We start from the raw sequence: 15,000 nt of genomic DNA on the forward strand, positions 1-15,000 counted from the left end.
GTTCATTTTCTTTCTTAACTTAACATTCCATTAAAATGTTCATTTTCTTTCTTAACTTAACATTCCATTAAAATGTTCATTTTCTTTCTTAACTTAACATTCCATTAAAATGTCCATTTTCTTTCTTAACATTCCATTAAAATGTCCATTTTCTTTCTTAACTTAACATTCCATTAAAATGTTCATTTTCTTTCTTAACATTCCATTAAAATGTTCATTTTCTTTCTTAACTTAACATTCCATTAAAATGTTCATTTTCTTTCTTAACTTAACATTCCATTAAAATGTTCATTTTCTTTCTTAACATTCCATTAAAATGTCAATTTTCTTTCTTAACTTAACATTTCATTAAAATGTTCATTTTCTTTCTTAACTTAACATTCCATTAAAATGTTCATTTTCTTTCTTAACTTAACATTCCATTAAAATGTTCATTTTCTTTCTTAACTTAACATTCCATTAAAATGTCCATTTTCTTTCTTAACATTCCATTAAAATGTCCATTTTCTTTCTTAACTTAACATTCCATTAAAATGTTCATTTTCTTTCTTAACATTCCATTAAAATGTTCATTTTCTTTCTTAACTTAACATTCCATTAAAATGTTCATTTTCTTTCTTAACTTAACATTCCATTAAAATGTTCATTTTCTTTCTTAACATTCCATTAAAATGTCCATTTTCTTTCTTAACTTAACATTCCATTAAAATGTTCATTTCTTTCTTAACTTAACATTCCATTAAAATGTTCATTTTCTTTCTTAACATTCCATTAAAATGTCCATTTTCTTTCTTAACTTAACATTTCATTAAAATGTTCATTTTCTTTCTTAACTTAACATTCCATTAAAATGTTCATTTTCTTTCTTAACTTAACATTCCATTAAAATGTTCATTTTCTTTCTTAACTTAACATTCTATTAAAATGTCCATTTTCTTTCTTAACATTCCATTAAAATGTCCATTTTCTTTCTTAACTTAACATTCCATTAAAATGTTCATTTTCTTTCTTAACATTCCATTAAAATGTTCATTTTCTTTCTTAACTTAACATTCCATTAAAATGTTCATTTTCTTTCTTAACTTAACATTCCATTAAAATGTTCATTTTCTTTCTTAACATTCCATTAAAATGTCCATTTTCTTTCTTAACTTAACATTCCATTAAAATGTTCATTTTCTTTCTTAACTTAACATTCCATTAAAATGTTCATTTTCTTTCTTAACTTAACATTCCATTAAAATGTTCATTTTCTTTCTTAACATTCCATTTAAATGTCCATTTTCTTTCTTAACTTAACATTCCATTAAAATGTTCATTTTCTTTCTTAACTTAACATTCCATTAAAATGTTCATTTTCTTTCTTAACTTAACATTCCATTAAAATGTTCATTTTCTTTCTTAACATTTCATTAAAAAAATATATTTATATTACTTAAATGAATAAAATACAAAAGAGATTATAAAATGATTCCGAAATTGAAGTTTCGAGAAAAGTAGAACCCAAATTTTGACAGTATTCCAAAACAAACGTACGGCTGGTTGCTAGACAAATATATAACTCTCGTAAACTTGTAAGTTCCCGGAAGATTAACACATCTCGGTATTTAATAGAAACGAACATGAAGACAAATATAATAAATGAAGAAAGTGGTTATACTTCAGTCCGACTGCAAAGTGTGAATAACCCCGAGAAACATATACTACCGGTCGGTTAGCACAAGAGTTCATTATTTGCCATAAGTTGAGCACCACAATACACAACAACAACTACTACTACTACTACTACTACTACTACTACTACTACTACTGCTGCTGCTGCTGCTACTACTACTACTACTACTAATAATAATAATAATAACAATAATATATAAATATATATATATATTGGAATATAGGTTAAATTAGTTATGTTGCGAAATATTTTAGCAATAGTTTAAATTATATTTATCACTCAGTGAAGAAACACATATACAGGCGATAGTCCTTATTCTGCGGAGTTTTAAAGATTGTAAAAATTCTTCTCTTCAAACGAAAGAAAACTAGTTAGCAAAATATATAGGTAGCGGGGCTAAAAAATTTGCTGTTTTCATCATTTGTGAAACTGTATTAAAGATTGTGGTAAAAGAATCTAAAAAACTATTTGTAAAAAAGTAGGTTTGTATAAATTGTTTGTGCAAAATGATGTTTGTAAAAATAGAGGAAGGGGGGAAAGGAGAAAATTCAAAGTCAAATTGCTTCGAGTAAATCCAAGTGTGAAAAGTCCTTTGTATCATGTAGTAACGAATATGAATAGCTGTTTTCAGGGTTAAAAAAAAAACGATACAAAAGATGATGGACACTTTGTGAAAATTAAATCCTGTGCGGTTGTGGTGAGAAAACTAAAAAGCTGTTAGATGGTATTAGATCAGTGAATCGGATGAAGATTTGCATAGACGAACAGGTTCCAGGAACGTGCGACACTGTTGGTGTCTCAGCTTCCATGGCCGTAATAAATGGAAAAGGCATTTTTCGGGAATAATATCAGTTGCATTCGTTAAAGTTTGTGGTGGGATAGGGGAATTTGCCGGAGACAATTTAGGCCAAAGAGGGAGAGAAAGGTGTGGGGAGGAGGAGAAAGGAAAATAGGGACAAAGCGTTTTTTGTGTTTGAAAATCCCTGCATGATAGTAGTATGGGAATTGGGGCGGGGGTCATGTGAAGACATTCAGGGTTTGGGCAAGAGAAATGAAGCCAGAATCTCAAGTTGACCAATACTAACTAAATCATGTATAATAAGTTAGGTAGTAATTGAAGAGAACTATTTGTTGACATTAGCAAGAGTAGATTTTAAAGTAAAATGGTAACAGGGACGAGGAGTATTCTGAGAGTTTGAAGGCAGTTCAACGATGAAGAATGAGGGAGGGGATGACTTGGTTTCCATGACAACTTATCACTGCAAAAAAAAAACAGTAATTAGGGCAATGACGGGATGAAGAAGGGTAGGTCAGTGGATATTGTTTGGTGGAACCATGAACATAGTCAACGAAATCGAGATCGGATTTTGCATGCAAAAGTATTTGATGAAACAACAGGTAAGTCAAAGATTTTTTGCTAATTCCTACCCTCTGATGAGAAGGAAAGTATTTCTTCGAAACTCCGCGGATTAAGGACTATCCACGTATCTAGTGTTTCCTTTTCAGATTAAATATGTTTTTAACTCATTTCAAAGTGTTTTTTTAACATGTTTTATTAATTGTTTGCTCGTATTATAAGCTCTATCTCCTATTTGGTTTTATCGAGCTTTTATATCTGGCTGAGATAATTTTATAAATATTAATTCTTTAATATTTATAATATACTTTAATTTTACCATCTTGGATCATTTTGGTAAATTTAATTGTAATTTTGATCTCATATATATATATATATATATATATATATATATATATATATATATATATATATATATATATATATATAGGAAATTTATTACTGTGAGTCCAGAATGAGTTTACAAATTGTTTCAGCTAGAGGAAAATCCTCAAAGAGAGGAAAAATCCAACTAGCATCATCAGAATTCATAGATGTCCATCTATGAATTCTGATGATGCTAGTTGGTTTTTTCCTCTCTTTGAGGATTTTCCTCTAGCTGAAACAATTTGTAAACTCATTCTGGACTCACAGTAATAAATTTCCTATATACTGCTCTGACTACACATTGAGCACTCTAGTCCGGTTTTTTCACCACTGGTAAATATATATATATATATATATATATATATATATATATAGGTTTGTTTTTGAAATAGCGTTAATTTTAATGTATACCGTTTCTGTTTAACGGGTCTAGATTGTTATTTTAAAAAACAGTCTCCGTTAATGTATCTATTTAATAGGTGCAAAGCATATATAGTGCAAAATTTTGTTGAAAATTCAAAAACCACTGTTTTCTTCGTTTATTTCCTGGATTTTTTCCATTACAGCTGTTTCGTTATCCTGCTCCCCCCACCAACTTCTTCTTTATTTTTTAGCATGCTGAACATCGTATTCTGGTAAAAAAGACTTCCAAATCCATGCTTCCTCACTTCCGCCATCTTTTGGTGTTATGTGAAAATAGTTTTCCCAAGATATGTGAAGATAGTTATACCTTTGTTGTAAAAATCTAAGGGATAAACATCTGTAGAAGTTGATGGGGACAGGATATTTTTATGGACACATAAATCGTAAAATTGCCTACCCACTAACGAAACAGCTATAATGGAAAAAAAAATCCAGGAAATAAACGAAGGTTATGAAAAGAAAACGCGAGTCTTTGATTTTTCAACAAAATTTTGCACTATATATATATATATATATATATATATATATATATATATATATATATATATATATATATATATATACATATATATTGTCTCCCTGTTTATATAGTATAAGCATATTACTTACCATTTCCGTTATAGCTAACGGTTGAGCTTGTGATGTATTCCGCGCTCTCATTTCGCGTCGTAGGATCAGTAGAAGCCAAGATTTTTGTGGAAACTATTAATACAAACGTGGAAACAAAAAAAAAAAAGAAATTAATAATTTTTATATAACATAAACTTATATATATCTATTTTAATCTGATATTTACCAGGTATATTATAAATTTAAATAATTAATAATATTCACATTTATATAACATAAGTATCTAGGGGTACCCGGCGTTGCTCGGATGTTTCGAGGTGTGTGCGGTTTTGAGTAAATCAAAACAAAAGAATAAAGTACCAGAAGTGTCTTCATGAGACTGTTCATAATGTTCCCATTGTCGACTTCCTTTTCACTGTTTATGAATATTGAAATAAAATACATTACTACACATTAATAATATGTCATTTTAATCAGTTGTAATCACTTATATCGACATCTTAAAACTTTTCTTAGTCTTGTTAAATGACAACGTTAATGTTTTGTAATAGCATTTTATTTTTTAATGACGACGTTTGTACTGTTTATGAATATTAAAAGAAAAATAATTACTAAACATTTATTAGTAAGAAAATGGGTGCTAGTGCACTGATTATCCGCGCTATATTTGAAATCGTATTTCTAAGATTAAAGTTGAATGTTTTTTTCTTGCTGTAATAACGTTATTATTTAAGAAGCCATTCTTAACATGGGGAGGGTGCAAATGCGCCTAAAAAAGTAGAATCACATTTTACGGAATTAGCTAAGAGTGTTAATTTACAATAATTGGTATGGCACCATTGGCACTTCTGCATGTCAGTAACATGGAGCTAATGCGTGTAATTTAGTTTGAAGAACCGCCGACAGATGTCGTTTGTCAGGCAAAGAACCGGGGTCGATAACTTGTTGTAATGAAAAATTATAATGAAAAAAAAAAAAAAAAGAAGTTTAATTCAACACACAAAACTAAAAACAAAAAAAAAGTTGGGAAATTATTTTAATATTCATTTTAAGAAAATGCTATTAAAAAAGAAAAAGTCGATAAAAAAACGTTGTCATTTAAAAAGAGTAAGAAAAGTTTTAAGAAGTCGATGAAAGTGATTAAAAGTGAGATATTATTAATGTGTAGTTATGTATTTTATTTCAATAATAATAAACATTAACGTTGTCATTTAAAAAGAGTTAAAAAAGTTTTCAAAAGTCGATAAAACTGATTAAAAGTGAGATATTAATAATGTGTAGTAATGTATTTTATTTCAATATTCATAAACACTGAAACAATGTCGATAAAAAGTTGTTACTATGGCAACGAAAACATGTCCTTACAAAGAAAGAAAGAAAGAAAGAAAGAAAGAAAATAAAAGAACGGAAGGAAAGAGCAAAACGGAAGTTGTGTTTGTGAAAGTAAGTTTGGTGCATTTCACGTAAATGTAAATCCAGGTTTTCATAAAACTCTAACCATGCGGGTTATAACGAAATCGAAGTAATGTAATTGTGAATTCAATTCCAGGTAGCGGATTGTGTTCTGTTTTATTTTAATTTTATTATAATAAATGCTTTATAAATTGTGTTTATGTTTTATGCTATTCAATGGCAAAGTAACCGTGGTTCGTTTCAGCGTAAGTCCAGTCCAGTTTTTAGATAAATTCTAACCGGTGATCGGTTTTAAATGTCTCCTGTGGACGTTCTGGAACGGTGTAAGTGAGTGGCGGTGGTAGGATGAATTTGTTAGAGAGAGTATACTTTACTACTTCCATTAAATGTAACCGATTTTTACAGTGGACTCTCACCAGACAGAATATAGGAAACTCTGATCAGCAAGATACTGGACAGCTAATAAGCCTATAACATACGACAGATGTCGCGATTCAGTTTGTGAATGATACGGCTGCACCAAATGTATACAGGTGCAGGCCTATAAATGTCAAAGTCGGAGGGGAAAAAATGAGTTCATTTTATTTATATAGATAGATAGATAGAGAAGAAGAGAAGAGATTATACTATTATAACTATTATTAAAATTATATTTGTTGTTATTGTTATTTCTACACTTGTAGTAAGTATGATTATTATCACCGATTATTTTCGGTATTGTAATTTTTTATTGCTTTTTATTATTCATTTTTAATTACTATTGTAATTAATAATTAAATCTTATTATTGATTATTATCTTTTACTAGCAGAACCAGTTAACCGGCGTTGCCCGGTGGTAGCATCCCCCCCTCCATATAAAAAATTAAAGTACGGTTGGTGTTGTTGTTGTTGTTGTTGTTGTAGTCCAACCACTAACATCCTCATGGTAAGAAAGGTAATTGACACCCCCAACCTACCCATGTTAAGAACGGCTTTCGTAATAGTCATCTCATTTTGTGTGTGGGGGGGTTTGGTTGGCAAGAAATTAGCTCGTAATGTAAGGTATGTAATATTAGAACATTTTTTTTAGCTTTGTGACCTATTTGGTTAAAAAATAAATCAATAATAGTTATAATAGATAAAAGTGCGCATAAATAGTTTTAAACTTAAATCGTATTTTGCATTATGACGTATATGTGTGGCACACTGAAGAAGGAAACATTTATTAATAGTTAATTTCCGTGCGAGTTATGCGGAAAAAAAATCTATAAAAAGTAAGTAAACACCTATAAAGAAATGTAAATAACAGATCTTACTGGTTCGAGCGCAAAAAATGGAAAATAAAACAAAAAAGGAAAACAAAAGAAAAAAAGAAAAGAAAAAGAATAAAAGAAATTAGCTGCACACACGAATGTTTTGCTTAACATCGTTCCATTGCGATAGAAGTGCGCAGGCGCAAAAAGTTTCCTCCGTTTTATTTACTCTTTTCTTTTTCTAAAATAATTTTTCTTTAACTGAGATGAATTTAGTTCATTTTCTTTATTTTTTTTCGTGCGTTTTACGATATTTTTTTATTGAATTGTTAGGTTTTTTATTTCATTTTTTTTTCGTGCGTTTTACGATATTTTTTTTATTGAAGTGTTAGGTTTTTATTTCATTTTTTTTTTCGTGCGTTTTACGATATTTTTTTTATTGACTTGTTAGGTTTTTATTTCATTTTTTCGTGCGTTTTACGATATTTTTTTTAATGAAGTGTTAGGTTTTTATTTCATTTTTTTCGTGCGTTTTACGATATTTTTTTTTATTGAATTGTTATGTGTTTATTTCATTTTTTTCGTGCGTTTTATGGTATTTTTTTTATTGAATTTTAGGTTTTTTATTTAATTTTCTCGTGCGTTTTACGATATTTATTTATTGAATTCTTATGTGTTTATTTCATTTTTTTTCGTGCACGTTGATATTTTTACGCCCAATTCACCAGTTTTAATTTATTTAAACACAAACTAAATCCTTTCGTTTAAATATTATTATTACAATAAATAAAAGTTTTCTATAAAAAATTTAGTGCAAATTGTAAGAAAACACTCAATATTTGTAAAAAAATAAATAAATAAAATAAACTTTAACAGAATACGCAAAAAACAAAGTTGGTTTTCCTTCATTTTTAGGGCGCGTTGAGTGTTTAAGTAAATAATTTTACAAAAAATTTTACTCAATGAACAAAAAGATTTATTTCAATAAAAGGAAAATCCACAGTCGCATGAAATGAAGTAAATTTATTGGTTTGAACAATGTGGAGATGAATGGAATTAACATTAAAATAAACATGCGAGTGTAAAAGATCATTTCAATGATGCTGGAGGAAAATGCAAATGGACTAACTGTATTTAAAGAAATATTATTTAAGTAAAAAAAAAGAGATTAAATAAAACAGACGAAACTGTTTGCGAACGTTCCTAAGTACTACTGTTATATATTCGGGGTTGTCATAAAGGAGATTTTGTCAAGAAGATTCGTGTACGTGATCGTCTAGTTTCTAATGGTTTTATTTTTGATGTCTTTCTCTGAGTGTGTGTTTGTGGACATGTATTTCTTAACATACCTTTATTCATGTGTCGTCGGTTGTTCCTCTGGTTTTCATTGTCTCTTGGAGGGGAGCTGGCCTGTTGGATGAAGAATTCACTCCAAGATGACAATTAAGGTTTTTATGTTTTTATTCACCTTCCAAAGGTCGACACAGAATGGAGGTGAACCTTGCTTGTTTGATGATACACGTCAGCGTCCTCCCCAGCCCAGGGGAGGGACAGCTGAAAAGCCGTCTGTCTTATTCAACACCCGAAAACCCAACTGCCAAGAAAGAATCAGCTAACCTCATCACATGATACCACGTCATCTGGTCAGCTGACCCTTCTTTTGCAAACGTGTCCACTGTCCACGTTATTCACCTCTCTCTCTCTCTCTCTCTCTCCCTCTCCCTCTCTCTTTCTCTATTCTCTAATAGAGACACACAGAGAGAAAATAGAAAGAGTAAGAAAGCCAGAGAGGGGGGGAGAGATGCTCTTTAACATTCCTCCACCCCTTTTTTATCAAAATGTATGGCAAGCCATACATTTTTAATAACTAACTAACTAAAAAAAATAATTATGTCCGAAGTACATCTTTAATTTTTCACTTTCCGGACTCACCCCTTTTCCAAGAAAGATCAGGCACCAGTACTCTTCTACAACACTATCAACCCTTCTGCTGCTTCTCAAAAGTCCCTCCTAGACATTAACTTGCTTCCAAGTTAGACAAAGATACAGCTTTGCAGATATACATCTTGTCTAGGCGGTCGCATTGTTGGATATTTTCCACTGACTCTGCTCTTTATTTGGACCACTTGGCCAAACAAATGGAGACTCCATTTTCGATCACTTTTTCGAAATGGGGCCAGCATATCGCAATTACGACCAGAACGTCGGATGCTCCATGTTGGTGGTAGCTTTATCGCATGGGGACTCGAACCCCAGACCCTCAGATTAAAAGTCTGATGCTCTACCGACCCAACCATCCCACTCGCGTTCTCGACTTTCAGCATAGGCCTAAGTCCCAGTTTTTTTTTCCTTTACTGTAATGCCCTGACGTCTTTCTCTGAGTGGTCCTATTACTGGAGCTTTGTTCTATTCTATCTACTACTTCGGGACTTCACAAAGCTCTTCTACTAACTCCCTTGGTTGGTCTAAGTCAAGATACGCCTTCACACTGATTCACTCGGAGCCTGTTTGAGTTCCTGGAACCCGACAAGATACGGAATCATCACTCCCTAACTAATGCGCCATCAATTTCTAACTAAGTAGTTTTCCCTTTGTGATTTTTCCGCATTCCCAGCAAGTCCCAAGATTCCAACCCAGATATCCCTCACACATTCCTCTAAAAAAATAAAAAAATAATAAGGCTCTATCTTGTCCCTTACGTAATCTGCATCTTTCCCTTTCTTCTATCTCCCCGTGATTAGGCTTGGTACCGACTGTCCAGTCGCTCCGTACCCTGAGGAATTATCGCGACCTCGCACGCCAGACTTTTGTTGGACAAGACTTATTGCCGTTGCTTGGGCCTACGTGGCATCTTCCAACTCACTGGAACCACTAGTATTGTTTTAACAGGGTTCTCATTACTCTAAAATAGTATTTCCCCTGCCAAATTTTCTAATTTGTGACAATACCGTGGCTTATAAAAAAAAAAAAAATAAAACAACAGAAAAAACTGCTTTCTACAGCCTAATCGCCTTGTAATTCTCATGAAAAAAAATGCAACTACGCGCTAAACGTCCCTAAAATATAACTAAACCAACCAAATCTATTCCAAAATAATTTAATTTAATAATACCAATTAAATTCACCCAGCATGGTTTTTTTTTAATTTTGGTACCTTTAATTCACAATATGGTAACATTTTATTTTCCTAAGTACTTGCATACATATTTCATTCATCTTCTCTTGAGCGATTCGTAACATAATGGCCACGTCAGCCATTGCACCTCCTCTGCCCCTTACACCATGTCAGAGGGCATTTCATTTGCTCCCTGAAGTTGATTACAACTAGATCCGCTCACGCTGGACAGAATACATTCCGTTCACTGCTATGTCAGAAAAAACTTTCTTTTTTTTTTCCAAAGTCGGTAAGCGCAACCTGCCTTGAAGACACATAGCTTCACGGAAAACATCGGATTTCCACACATGAAGTACTCAAACTTGCTCCATGTTGATTCTACTCGAAATCAACAGAAATCACGATAAAAAAAAAAAATAAAATTCGAATCATTTCCCGAGAATAATGAAATTAATAACTACCCATGTAATTCAACACCTCTCCAAAATTTTAACATGCTTGCCACAGAAATTAAATTCCATTCACGCCCCACTTTTTTCTTTCATTTCTTCATATAGTTTATTTAACCCTATATTTATCCTTTTTTTTTTTTTTAACTTACTTATGTGGTCAAAACGTCACTCATGTCGAATAGAACATTTATTCTACTTTTCGAAAATTGAAATTAATACCGACTGAACCTTTGACTCTTCCGAAACTTTTTTTTTTTTTTAAATCATTTATTACACTGTTTAAATCTTATTTCTTTCTCCCTATTTTATTATTACTATTTAATTAATTAAAAACACATTTTTTCTTGTATTAATCCTTCTTTCCATAGACCCCACAAGCAAGATTCCACCTCCCCATTCTGCGAAAAAAAAAATACATGTCACAGAGTAAGAAAATCCTGCACAATACCATTTTAGAACACATCAATTACATAAAAAATAAATTTAAAAATACCAAAAATATCCTATAAGCAATCACAAAGTCCCATCTTAGCAATAACAAAAATCCAAACAACAAAATTTTGTCCACGTCAGCAAGTAGGTCGGCTGCATAGTGCATCATCTTTTACCATTCCACAGAATTCAAAATTAAAGAAAAACCACAGTCGTTTACAAAAAAATACCTAGACATTTACAATTAAAATACAGTCGTTTCTAAAATAAAATAAAACGACTCACTTATAAAGTCTCAGACAACTCGATGGAACTAAAATTGTCCATGTAAGAAAAAAAAAATCCTAAGAAATAAAATCGTTCAATTAGTGAAAAAAAAAGGAAAAAAAAAAATCACATTTCAGAACCTATCCATTGTTTTTCATCAAAAGTACATATTGTTTTTCATTAAAAGTTACATTTAGTTCACAATTTAAAAATGACACGAAATATTCATAACACATATTTTTGATTGACATGTTTATCTTTGTGGTAAGGCTCGTTTCTTTTTGGTTTTCTCACTGGCCGTTGTTAAAAATTTACAAAATAAGGTCATTTTTCGTTTTCCCTTCTAATTTTGACATTAAGTGATATTTTTCTTCGTTCATATCGAGCTAATTCCCAATACGATAAATATTTTTTTTTTAACTATTTTCTATATATAAAGTTTTACATCTGTGTGTCTGTATGTCTTCCTTTTCTTTCTTCGTGAAAAGGTTGTACGTGTGTATTGCTTTTCTTTTTTTTTCTTTTTTTTTTTCTTAATTATTTTTCTAATTCGCCTAGTGTTTTAATGGACCCTACGTTGTGTGTGTGTTGATTTCTATTTTTTTTTTTTTACTGTTCTTTCTTTTTCTTTTTTTTTCCATACATTTTATTGTTTTTTCTTGTCCTTTTTTTTTTCTTTTTTTTTTTTTTTAGTCTATTTCTTTTTTCTTGACACTAAATCTCCATGCTTCCACGTTGTATTTTCTTAAACACAGGTTCGATTATCGCATCGATGATGCGACTTAGTCACGAGCACCAAAACGAATATGTTATATATTCGGGGTTGTCATAAAGGAGATTTTGTCAAGAAGATTCGTGTACGTGATCGTCTAGTTTCTAATGGTTTTATTTTTGATGTCTTTCTCTGAGTGTGTGTTTGTGGACATGTATTTCTTAACATACCTTTATTCATGTGTCGTCGGTTGTTCCTCTGGTTTTCATTGTCTCTTGGAGGGGAGCTGGCCTGTTGGATGAAGAATTCACTCCAAGATGACAATTAAGGTTTTTATGTTTTTATTCACCTTCCAAAGGTCGACACAGAATGGAGGTGAACCTTGCTTGTTTGATGATACACGTCAGCGTCCTCCCCAGCCCAGGGGAGGGACAGCTGAAAAGCCGTCTGTCTTATTCAACACCCGAAAACCCAACTGCCAAGAAAGAATCAGCTAACCTCATCACATGATACCACGTCATCTGGTCAGCTGACCCTTCTTTTGCAAACGTGTCCACTGTCCACGTTATTCACCTCTCTCTCTCTCTCTCTCTCTCCCTCTCCCTCTCTCTTTCTCTATTCTCTAATAGAGACACACAGAGAGAAAATAGAAAGAGTAAGAAAGCCAGAGAGGGGGGGAGAGATGCTCTTTAACACTACTTAGTCAGTTGCGCATTGTTTTATGATTTGATTTACTACGGCTTCGAAACAGTAAATATAAAAAAATGTTGAACAAAGTGTAAAAAATAAACACAATAGTCAAAGAACAAAGTTTTTTACGCATCATCCGCCAGTACCAATCTGAAAGATGTCTTACAATCCAAGCAAATACATTTTTAAAAAGATACTCAAGGGACAAAAAAAAATTATTTCAATAAAAATGAAATCTACACGCGCAAGAAAGGAACTGGACTAAATTTATTTAAGTTCAAGAAAATTTATTGGTTTGAACAATTTGGAAATAAATGAGGTTAACATTGAACAAAAAAAAAACACACGCGCGTACACATACGTGTATGTACATAAACTAAAACAACCCCACTCGCACACGCACCTGTGTGTGTGTAAAAACAAGCACAAGCGTGTGGAAGATTATGCGGTCTATTAGTTTAAGACACACACACATACACGAACCTTTTTTAAGTGTAAATACATGTGTATTGCGTTGTCGGTGTGTTTAATGCGATAAGGGAGAAGCTAGAAAGTTTCTCTTTCGTATGTATGGAATCGGAAGCGGCTAAATAACCGTTCAGTTTTGAGGCTGATATCGTTAATCTAGAATGTAGGAATGCTTATATTTCAGCCAATCGGAAGCCAGTGCATACGTACAGGGGGACATTATTATTTCTGTAGATGAAAAGTGATAAGAGTATACAATGTGTAGAAAATCAGTAGCCAGTTAATGTCGGAGTAATCACAGGAAAGTAGGAAATAGAATAAATTTACGCGGTGAAGCATGATGCCGTAAGAAGACTTATGGATAAGGGTGAAATCGGAACTACTATGATGATGATGTCGCTCCTAGGAATAAATGTAATGTTTTAATATTACGAATTAATCTGTCTAAAATCTCGTTCCATAGTTTAATAAGGTAATGACTGATAGCGTAAAAATAATAAATTTATATGTGTCATATGTTGTAAACCTACAGTATTTTGGTCCAGAGATGAAAAACTGCGCCTGTTTTATTATATATAGGGATTATAATTTTATGTTATTATTATGATATAACTTTTAATGATTTTTTTAAAATGTTACAAAATATAACAATTGATATTATTTACGCTGCATTTTTAATTTTTATATTTATTTTTTATTTTTTATTTATTATAAATGCTATTTTCCTTTTCCTGTTTCCCTCCTCCTCGTCTAATATCTTTTTTATTAATGTGTGTAGTGATAAGGGGTTGTTGGCGAAGGCGGCGTTAGTAGATTTATTTTGACCATGGAAAACTCGAGCTGATTTAAATTCACTATTCTTTCTTGTAAATTTCTAGTCCCTTTCACTATAATATTCCACTTGTAACAGACTGACACGTTAAGCAACAAAATTGAAATGTCTGACGCATTTCCGTTATTAGCAGCTGTTCACTCACTCCTCTCTTTATGTCTTCTTTTTTTATTTCAATACAATTTTAAATCCTGTTTCGTCTTCTTTCTATACATTAAAACCATTTCTGTTTTTATTTTTATTTCTTCTATTTTTAGCTAGTAACTAGTTGACACAAACATGCTCATTAATGTCTAACAACATATTAATGCTTATGTAAAAACAAATATAAATATATATACATTAAACATACATGCATATATATATACATTAAACATATAAATATATATATATATATATATATATACATTAAACATATATATATATATATATATATATATATATATATATATATATATATAGTAAGTTATAAAATGTATATGGCGATTAAGCTACACTGAATATTCCGCGTTTCATCCACTCTAGGACTCTTCAGGCTTATGCGCCAGTGGATGAAACGCGGAATATTAAGTGTAGCTTAATCGCCATATACATTTTATAACTTACTAACTAGCTCTACCTACGTATTGAGCACTTTTGAAGTAAATACTTAAAGTTTACGCATAAATCTATACTTTCGTATATTTATTTTATGGGAGTAAATTAAGTAGTTATATATATATATATATATATATATATATATATATATATATATACATATATATATATATATATATATATATATATATATATATATATAGACTATGCAATAAGTTATCATGTTAAAAATCTCTTAATCAATATACGTTAATCCATAAAAACATTTGAAATATGATTTAAAATAAAAAAGGTGTATATATCCTACTTATTAAATGTTGTTAAAGGCGTCCATAAGAGAGTAAGCGTAAGTGCTAGTTCCTGAGTAAATTATTTTACCAACTTAATCTAAAATATAA

At 31.1% G+C, this 15,000-nt stretch overlaps 1 protein-coding gene across 3 annotated transcripts in view; it reads right to left on the minus strand.

Moving 5' to 3' along the window:
- Positions 1-15,000, minus strand: part of LOC145255829 (uncharacterized) — a 70,361-nt gene that overhangs the window by 35,642 nt on the left and 19,719 nt on the right. For all 3 annotated transcript variants that reach the window (XM_080114549.1, XM_080114550.1, XM_080114548.1), the window contains exon 2: positions 4,431-4,523. In XM_080114549.1, the coding sequence (XP_079970675.1) occupies positions 4,431-4,523 (93 nt within the window). The remainder of the gene's footprint in view (positions 1-4,430; positions 4,524-15,000) is intronic.

This window comes from Euprymna scolopes, chromosome 31, assembly GCF_053919585.1.
Source record: "Euprymna scolopes isolate OS-2025 chromosome 31, ASM5391958v1, whole genome shotgun sequence".
Classification (NCBI taxonomy): domain Eukaryota; kingdom Metazoa; phylum Mollusca; class Cephalopoda; order Sepiida; family Sepiolidae; genus Euprymna; species Euprymna scolopes.